The sequence below is a fragment of the Glycine soja genome, chromosome 5 (assembly GCF_004193775.1).
Source record: "Glycine soja cultivar W05 chromosome 5, ASM419377v2, whole genome shotgun sequence".
Lineage (NCBI taxonomy): Eukaryota > Viridiplantae > Streptophyta > Magnoliopsida > Fabales > Fabaceae > Glycine > Glycine soja.
The window spans coordinates 10,022,162-10,032,502 of NC_041006.1; the positions used below are offsets into that span (position 1 = coordinate 10,022,162).

At 35.0% G+C, this 10,341-nt stretch overlaps 1 protein-coding gene and 1 long non-coding RNA gene across 3 annotated transcripts; both read right to left on the bottom strand.

Moving 5' to 3' along the window:
* Positions 1-1,258: 1,258 nt before the first annotated feature.
* On the bottom strand, positions 1,259-5,872 carry LOC114412306. The gene is made up of 2 exons (XR_003666664.1): positions 2,664-5,872; positions 1,259-1,545 (listed from the first exon to the last, which is right to left on the bottom strand). It is a non-coding gene; the product is annotated as an uncharacterized LOC114412306 (long non-coding RNA).
* A 336-nt stretch (positions 5,873-6,208) lies between these two features.
* On the bottom strand, positions 6,209-10,114 carry LOC114412307 (30S ribosomal protein S21, chloroplastic-like). 2 transcript variants are annotated; one of them, XM_028376131.1, is made up of 3 exons: positions 9,483-10,114; positions 6,585-6,645; positions 6,209-6,505 (listed from the first exon to the last, which is right to left on the bottom strand). In XM_028376131.1, the coding sequence occupies exons 1-3, from the start codon at positions 9,902-9,904 to the stop codon at positions 6,437-6,439; spliced, it is 552 nt and encodes a 183-aa protein (XP_028231932.1). In that variant the 5' UTR covers positions 9,905-10,114; the 3' UTR covers positions 6,209-6,436. The 2 variants fall into 2 exon arrangements, with proteins under 2 accessions (XP_028231932.1, XP_028231933.1); XM_028376132.1 differs by lacking the exon at positions 6,585-6,645.
* Between the last annotated feature and the right edge of the window lie 227 nt (positions 10,115-10,341).

Sequence of the window (10,341 nt, forward strand, 5' to 3'; positions counted from 1 at the left end):
TTTCTGGATGGAGATTTTTCCTTTGCCGCAATCTGTTCTGGACCGGATCAACGCTTCGTGCCGTAATTTTCTGTGGGGCAAAGCAGATATTGACAAAAACAAGCCCTTGGTTGCTTGGTCAGTAGTTTGTTCTCCAAAAAAAGAAAGGGGTTTAGGCCTTTTTAATCTCAAGGACTGGAACCTTGCACTTCTTTCCCGTATCCTGTGGGACTTTCATTGTAAGAAAGATTCTCTATTGGTTCGGTGGGTTCACCATTACTATTTCAGAGGGAGCGATGTGTGGAATTACAATACTTCTTCATCAGATTCAGTTTTGATAAAGAAAATCATTCAAATAAGGGACTTTATTCTCTCTAAAGAGCTAAGTACGGAAGAGGCCAAAAAGAGGATTCAATCTTGGAGCACCAATGAACAATTGCTTGTTGGCAAAGTCTATGAATACATTAGAGGTGTCAAGCCTATTGTTAGTTGGTGTTCTGTTATATGGAACCCAGCAATCCCCCCTAAGATGTCTTTCATTTTGTGGCTTGCTAAAAGGAATCGGCTGCTTACTCTTGACAAAGTTGCTTTTTTGAACAAGGGTTCCCTCTGCCCTTTATGTTCAAATGAGCCTGAGTCAAATGCTCATTTGTTCTTTTCTTGCAGGAAATCTCTCCAAGTTTGGGCTCACATTCGTGATTTGGCTCCTTTCCGTAGGCGTTTCACTTCTTTACAACGCATTACTGACTCTTTAATTAGGGGCAAATCCACATCAGGTGTTCAAGGAAAATTACGTTGTCTGACTATAACAATTACAGTCTACTACATTTGGCTGTCTAGGAACAAGCTGATTTTTGAAGATTATCAATTTTCTGTAATAGAGGTTATTAGCAAGATTAAGTTTCTTATGTATAGACAAGCGCACCTGTTGTATTTGTTTTAGCATCTTGATATAGGTCTTCTTGTATTAGGGAGACTTTTGATTTTCTTTGACTGCGGGGTATGCCCCGTTTATTATTGTATCATTTTGGGTTTAATATAATTTACATTTTTTTTTCCAATAAAACATACAAAGAAAGGAGCTACAAGAAGCACTCAACTTCTTAAAATTGTGCATATTGATATTTGTGGGTCTTTTAATGTTAATTCTTTCGGAAAGAAAATATACTTTAGCACCTTTATTGATGACTATTCAAGTTACGGTTATGTCTACTTATTGCATGAGAAATCTCAAGCACTAGATGCCTTAGAAATTTACTTGAATGAAGTAGAAAGGCAATTAGTCAGAAATGTGAAAGTTGTTAGGTCTTATAGAGGTGGTGAGTATTACGAAAGATACGATGAAACTAGGCAACACCCATGTCCATTTGCTAAACTCCTTCAGAAACGTGGTGTTTGTGCACAATACATAATGTCTAGTACACCACAACAAAATGGTCATTTCTGCAAACAGTTGAGTTAAGCAATTCAACCTTACCCGTATCTTTGTGGATGTATGCCTTGAAAATTGTCATGTATTTGTTGAATAAGGTTCCTAGTAAGGCATTTTTGCAAACACCTTTTGAACTGTGAATGAATAGGATACCTAGTATAAGGAACCTACATGTTTGGGATTGCTAGCAGAAATAAGGACTTATAATCCATAATAAAGAAAATTGGATGCAAGAACAATTAATTGATATTTCATTGGTTATCCAGAAAAATCAAAGGAGTATATGTTTTATTGTCCTAATCATAGTATGAGAGTTGTCGAAACTGGAAATACAATGTTCATTGAAAATTGTGAAATCAGGAGGAGTACAGTTCCATGAGATGTGGAAATTAAAGAAGTTAGAATACAAGTCCCTTTAACTTGTGCCTCTAGCAATAAGGTGATTTATCTTTTAGTTATTGTTCCAAACAACAATGAAGAATAGCAACACAATAATGAGCCCATGATACATAATGAATCTATTGTGAAAGAACCACAAGAAGTAGCATTAAGGAGGTCTCAAAGAAAAACAAGACCAATTATTTTGAATGACTATGTGGTGTATCTACATAAAACAAAAACAGACTTAAGCATTAATGATAATGATCTAGTTTCATTTTCGCAAACTGTAAGCTGTGATAATTATGAGAAGTGGTTAAATGTCATGAAAGAAGAGATAAATTCCATGGAACATAATAGTGTTTGGGACCTCGTAGAATTGCTAAAGGGTTGTAAGAGAGTTAGTTGTAAGTGAGTATTCAAGACTAAACGTGACTCTCATGGCAACCTTGAACGTTACAAGACTAGACTTATTGCTAAAAGATTTACTCAGAAAAATGACATTGATTATAAAGAGACGTTTTTACCGATCTCACAAAAGGATTCTTTCATGATTATCATGACATTAGTAGCCAATTATGACTTGGAGCTACATCAGATGAATGTGAAAATTGCCTTTCTTAATGAAAATTTAGAGGAGAATGTTTATATGGACCAACCAATGGGGTTCTCAATTAAAGGAAAGGAACACATGGTGTGCAAATTAAAGAAATTAATATAAGTTCTTAAGCAAGCTTCCTGCCAATGGTATTTGAAGTTTAATGGTACCATTGTTTCTTTGGATTTAAGGAAAATACTGTTGATCGATGCATATATCTGAAAGTCAGTGAGAGTAAGGTTATTTTTCTAATTTTGTATGTTGATGATATCTTACTTGCAACTAATGATCATGGTCTTCTTCATGATCTTGGTCTCTCTAGCAACTTTGAAATGAAAGATATGGGCGAGGCAAACTATGTGATAGGGATAGAAATATTCTGAAATAGATCACAATGATTGTTAGGCTTGTCTCAAAAAACATATATCAATAAATTATTGTAGAGATTCAGGATGGAAAAATGTTCAACATCACTCGTTCTAATTCATAAATGAGACAAATGTAGTCTTGCACAATGTCCTAGATATGATCTAGAATGAAAACAAATGAAAGTAATTCCATATGCATCAGTTGTTGGGAATATTATGTATGCTCAGATATGTACTTGACCATACATAAGCTTTGCAATTGGAATGTTAGGAAGATATCAAAGAAATCCAGGAATTGAACATTGGAAAACTGCAAAGAAAGTTCTAAGATACTTACAAGGAATGAAAGATCACATGCTTACATATAGGAGGTTTGGTCATCTTGAGGTGTTTGAGTATTCAGACTCAAACTTTGCTGGATACATGGATACGAGAAAATCCACTCTTGGCTATGTATTTCTTTTAGCCGGAGGAGCAATATCATGGAAAAGTTCAAAATAATCAGTTGTTGTTGCATCTACCATGAAAGCTGAATTTGTAGCATGTTTTGAGGCTACAGTTCAGGCTAATTGGCTATGAAACTTTCTTTCAGGGCTTGAAATTATCGATAGTATTGCTAGGCTGTTGAAAATGTATTGAGATAACTTTGCAGTAATATTTTTCTCTAAGATCAACAAGTACTCTAAGGGTGCTAAGCATATGGAATTGAAGTACTTTGTCATGAAGGAAGAAGTTCAAAAACAAAAAGTGTTAATAAAACATATTAGTACAAACTTTATGATAGCTAACCCTTTGATAAGGAGAAGATTAAATGAAGAATTCGGCTAAATAAATCATAACATGTTAACATAGTAGAGATGGGACAATCAAAATTTGACTAACTTGCGTTACACATAAGACAAGGAACATCTAGTATCCACCATAGCCATCCTTTGAGGTAAAGTAGCTCTCAAAAGACAGCAAAGAACTTAGCATTCTTCAAACAGTATTTAGATAACAAAATTAAGTTCTAAAGGTTTCTTATAAGAAAATTAGATTGAAAGATAATAAGAAACATATGAAACTATTAGCTATGACCAGAGATGTGACTATATCATAAATTCTTTATGGGGAATGTTTAAATATTGACTTATTTATTATGTTTTTATAGTGGTTACTGGTTAATTAATAATTTAGAAAAAAACAAAAACAACGACTTCGACGAAAATCCCGAGTGATTTTGATATAGAATATAACTTTTTCATCAATTTTATGAAGTTTGATTTTGTATCAATTAGCAATCTTAAAAACAAACTTTGGAAACATGTTCAATTCTAGGGTCTTAAAAATATTAACTGTACAATTGGTCAACTTAACAACATAACTTTGAGTTTTGAAATTTTTAGTTGTAATTTAAAAAAATTTAAAATCAAGTTTTAAAATATGATTAATTTTAAAATAAACTTACTTTGAAAGTTTTATATTATATTAAAATTATTCTAAAAATGTTTTTGTGTGAAGTGATAATGGTGGTGATGGTAGTAATGACATAGATACCAATGGTGGTTGTGTGGTGACAATGGCGATAGAAAAGATGGTGGTGGTGGTAGTATTGATGCCAACGGTGTTGGTGGTAGTATTGATGCCAACTGTGTTGGTGGCAGCAAAGGTGGTATTAGTGGTAGCAACGATAGTAGTGACAATAGTGACAATGATAGCGGTGATGACAACAACATTGATGTTGGTGGTGACAATGACAAATGACCCTTAGATTCTAGTGTTCCTCTAATTCTCTAAACTATTCTGGGCTCGCATTCTCGCAATTCACTAATGGATAAAACTTCCTACACTTCCAACAATTGAAATTGGATTGGATTTTCTGTAATTCAATGCAGGTGCAGAAATAATTGTTGGAGATGCAGGAAACAACACTCCTAGCTAGTTTGAAAAGGGCAAAATGTCAAAGTCCACCCAATCTTATTTAATACTACTTATAGACAGAAAGGGAGAAAAGAAAGAGAAATGTAGATATAAAAAATGATAATGAGTGTTGGAGCTGTGAGCAAAATTTTATAGACAATATTATTTTTGATCCTTTATTTATTTCATTATAATTATTGCGTAAGAGAAATTTTTTTATCATAAATACCTGCGTCTATAGCTGAGGCAATTAGCACATGATTTGGTAATCATTATAACATATGTTAGAAATGTTTAGTTTTGGACAATTGATCCTTAGCATTATAATAATAGAAGTACGGGCCAACCCAACAAATCAAAAGTAAATTGTAAAATAGACTTCTTTTACTTTATATAAGAAAGTTATATGTTAGACTTTTTACTAGCGGTCTTTTTTGCTAAAAATTAATAACATAATTTTTTGTTGGTAACCGTCAAACTTAAAGTTTAGTTGCATTACTTTTAAGCCTACCTTGTAGAAGTAATAAGATCTCAGGATTTGTCATGACCAACTTTATGGTCATGGATAATCTAGCGATTGAAATCCTCTAGTCCTTTAATTAACAGCACAAAGTACTTATAAATCTCACCGTTTTCTCACTAATTTTTATGTATATATTTTTATTTTAAAAAAAAATCATTTGAATTGCTGAGAGCCTGAGACCGTTTGCAGCTCAAATATCCAAATCCATAATATAGATGCTGATAGCTGCACACTTAGTCCCACCTTGTAATACAGTGTCAAACCTTATCATTAAGAATGACTAGGTCCAATATGTATGGTCGAGGATTTTAGTAACACCGTAGGTTTAAAGACCAGTGATCCCAATAACAATCACGCAATGATGGTCAAATAGCATATATAATACATAATCAGTTAGGCTGTGTCTCATTAACTTGAATTTATCATCTATAGCATATATATGATTAAAAACTCATGCATGGAAAAGACAATGGAGATAATGGGAAAGCAAAAGGCAGAAGCATCTCTGCAATATTTTTCAGACTAGCATTTGCAAATTATCAACAGCAGCTAAAAGCATATTCACAATAACCTAGTGACACGCATAGGAATATACTCCAAACAAAATAAAACTTCAATACACCTATATTATTTTAAGGCTTAAATATGAATTTAGTCCTAGTAAGATATTTTGATCATTTTAGTCCCTATAAATTTGCGTTTTTTAATTTTGGTTCTTGTAAATTTTTATTTGTGCTTTCTCAATTTTAATCCCTTTAATATTTCTTTTTTTTAGTCCTTGTAAGTTCACACTTTCGAGACTAAAATTAAAAAAAAATCAAACTTATAAGGATTAAAAATGAAAAAAAAAAAAAAAAAACTCATATGGACCAAAATTGAAAAAACACAAACTTACAGGGACAAAATTCGTATTTAGGCCTTATCTCAAATATTCATTACCTTCAAGATTATAGCTGAAATGAACAAGCTACCATCTCATTTTAAACATATTTCAATCTAAGAAATGCAACTACTAAATTGATGCAAGAGGGTTAAAAAAGAAGTTAATGCAAGATTTCATAGAACCAAGGGCATAACAAAATATGGATGTACAAACAAGCAAATTACATCATATTAAATTCTACACAGTTGAAAATGCACCAAGTAAGGAACACAACTTACTTAACAAAACTTATATGCAGTGAAATCAAAGAAAACCAGAACTTAGGGAATCGAAGGGTTAATACAGAGTGTCTCCTTCAGGTAGATCCCAGTTATCCTCATCGTCTTCTCTTTTGGTTGCTGAGACATCCTGCTTCTTCTGTCCTACAGTTTTTGACATGGGCCGCCTGAAAATGATATAAGGCAGATAAGTATCAAACAATTGAATAATCTTTGCTAATGGATAATATATCTAACAAAAAATACCTCTACCACCACCACCGTACACACAATAAAATCTTGTAAGGCATCCAGTAGCAATTCCATTCTAGGGACCGAGAAATTGCATATCAGAAGAAGAAATTTACACCAATGACCCAACCACATAAAACATAGACAGTACAAAGCTCCATAACATTGACAAAGAACAAGTTAGCATCTATCTCCCAAACAATTTCCACCAATGACCCAACCACATAAAACATAGACAGTACAAAGCTCCATAACATTGACAAAGAAAAAGTTAGCATCTATCTCCCAAACAATTTCCTGTTACCCTGGTTTACAAATAGGTTTGACAATAGAGAAAAAACAAAAGAGCTGCCTAGTGCACGAGACTATCATCTGATAAGGGTATATAGGAAGGATAAAAGTATGCAAATCTTACCCTGTGCAAGGAGAAAGACTATTTTCTGGATTTGAACCCATGACCTCTAGGTCACAAGGCACTTAGGTTAGGCAGAAACCTCCCCATCGCACCATGACAAATATCTGACCTTCATTGCCTAAGTTAAGGATCTGGTGAGGAAATTTCATAGAATCCATTATATCAAAGATTAGTCAACTCTTGCTTTGCTTACAATATTTACACTTTGTGCTCATGTATATATACACTAATACCACAAGTGCTGTCCATTATAGTCACAGGTTACAACCATAAAACTAGAGTTGTCAATTGTGGTGTGGCAGTGCGTAGTGGCCCCTGACTGCTATATGCACTGCCACAGTGTAACACTTCAATGCAGCAGCTGTAATAGCAGATTTTGCAGCATTATAGACCCACTATGCTGATGGTGTAAAAATTCCTGAGAATGGCCTCCACTATTAACATTAGAGGAGCAATTTATGTGGATGATTTTGGGGGAATAAAAGGGTTTCAACTTGTAGAAAACACTTTCAAAGTTCACAACTATCATGCCTCACTTGTCTCCTCTTCTCTCCTCTCCTACCTTGTAACTACAGCATGACCCCTGCATGACCTTCCGTAGACCACTATGTGGCCCTCCAATGACTCTTACAAAAACCATGAATTTTAAGTAATTTTTATCATTTTTGAGAATTTATATGTATATAGTACACATTATATAAAAACTATACAAAAAAATTTCAGAAAAGCAGTCATCCCACTATAGTGATTTGGGGTCACCCCAACTCATCAGTATTCCGAATTTGATAACACTAGCAAAAACAATAACACCAACGAGGAATGAATCCTTTCAAATTCTAATTCTTAACATGACATGACAAATAGATGCAAAGACCATAATTGGGGTCCCTATTAGGATCCAATTGCAAGGTATGGAACTTGAGTTCCACATTGGAAATATGGGATTCTAGCATGAGGCTTATGAGGCCTTGGACTCTCCAACAACAATGGCCACTGACTAGCTATTGAGGTATGGTTCTTCTAAGGTTCTTATCAACCGGTACCCTGGACAAAACTACAACACAAAAGCTAACAGTTATAGTTAACTCTGGCCATATATACCCCCACACTAAAACCTCATTCTTCCAATGAAGTACTCAAGTCCCATACGTTTTTATGATCTTTGCGTTTCTAACTCTCCTCACATGAAAACCCACAAATTACATAAATTAAGACAAACCTCACATAAAAGATCCACCCTCACAATCAAACCAACACCAACGCTATGAGTTATCTATTAGGAACCAAGAATTCAAATGAGAAAGAAAAGAAACAATTTTATTGACTAGTAAGAAAAGTACAGAAAATAAGAGAGAAAACTCTCCTTCAAGGGTTTCCCCTTCACAAAGGATTTCTCTTTTCACAAATAGTTAATGCTCAATCTACAAATGATGAGATCCCCCTCTCTCCTATCCTTCTTCCCTTATCTATATCTAATAAACCCCTTAACTAACTAATCAATATCCTAACTGTAGTAACTTATTAATAGTCTAACTATGTTAACTAACTTTCCCTTCTCCTTATATTCTAAGGAATAAAGACAATTAGTAGGCCACACCAGTTTATGGCCTTTGTGTTTATCCGTCTCTTCTCAAGGAAAATTACACAACCCTCACACAAAATGCCCACTCTCACAATCACCAAGCTTTTCAATTAATGGTGTTCTCCTCTTTGACCATCTCAAAGCTTTAAAACTGCACTTGTAGTCACAGTTTGCAGAGAATTTCAAAATCCTGATATCATATAAAATTGCTAGCAAAAGCAAATAAATCAGTAACAGCAACCGCAACACAGTTACATACACCTCCAAAATGTTAACCTAGCAGACATAATCGCAATTGAAAACCACAGTTCAAAACATTAGCCACCCCCAACAAAACAATCTAACTCTGCCCGCATCACAATAGAAAGCCCCAACACATCAAGTTATCCACCCCAAACAAAACAAAACAATTTATTTATTTATTCTTGGGTTAATGGTGTTTTTAGTCCTTGAAAAATGGGTTATCTTAAGTTTTAAGCTACGTTTGGAAATCCGTTGCTGGTCCTCTGAACATTCAAGGCAAAAGTAACAATGGGGTTACTTCTGTCAACGGACGTTGAAGACCTTTCCAACAGAATCCCAAACATGTCAGTTCTCGAGTCTAGACATTTTGGTACAAAACTAAAGACATCTTTCACAACAAACAATCATGCTTGAGTTTGGTAGAACTATTATGCACATCAAAGTTCCCCCTTTAAATATTTAAGGCAATTGTATACCCAAGAGTTGAATTCAAGTGCACGGTCTATGTCAGTTGATCCCTGCGTTTGGTGACGATTCATGACTTTTAAAACCACATGCTATCTTCCATGTATTTGTTTTTAAATAAATACTCAAAACTTACTCCCTTCTTCATTCTTACATTGTCAGCTTCAAGAACTAGGGCTTAGATATTTCAAAAAGCGAAAGAAAGAACCTTTTGCGGTTACATCTGGCAGCCTCGCGCGACTTGCGTTTTTTCTCTTCATGTTTGTTCTCGAAATACCGTCTCCTCCTACACTCCTGAACGATGCCGGCCTTGATCACCTCTCTGCGGAACCTGCCCAGGAGCTTCTCCTCGGACTCGTCCTCGGCCACCACCACCTGCACGTTGTACGGCGACCGGAAGAAGAGCGTGTTGGAGTACGCCATGGATGGGCATATAACAGAGGACAACTCAGAAGAAGAAGCGCAAGAGGGTGAAGGAGGAGGGTTGTATTGGGCAATTAGGGGCTGTGAGGAGGAGGGTTTCTGGTTCTGAGAAGTGGTGGGGTTGAACTGCGGTGGAGAGGGTGGTGGTGGTGGTTTTGTGCGTAAGAAGAAAGAGAGGAAGTTGTTGATGGTGGATGAGGCAGCCATGGGTGAGAGTGATGAGGATGATCACGGAAACAATGTTTATCAGTTATCAGTGATACACATCACTGTTGGATGGAAGGGAATTGATATTGGCGTCTATCCAATTGGTAATTGACCCTACCACCTTTTAAAAAGACAAGTGTCCAAAGCGCTAAGTTATCAAGTTGCATCCAAATGTTTTCGTGAACTATCCAACATCCAATGTTATGTTTCCGTCCAACGCGTTTAAGAAAACTTACACTTATATCTTATACATTCACCTAAGTTTTCTTCGTCCAAAAAGAGAACTGTGCTAGAGCTCTTTATCTTATGAAGTTCGAATATAGATCTCTTATTTTTTTTCGAATATGCCATATCATTTGAATTTTAAGCATTTAATTAAAAGTAAGATTTTTTTGAGTATGTACAACCTCTTTTAGATGGTTACTTGTAAAAGTATA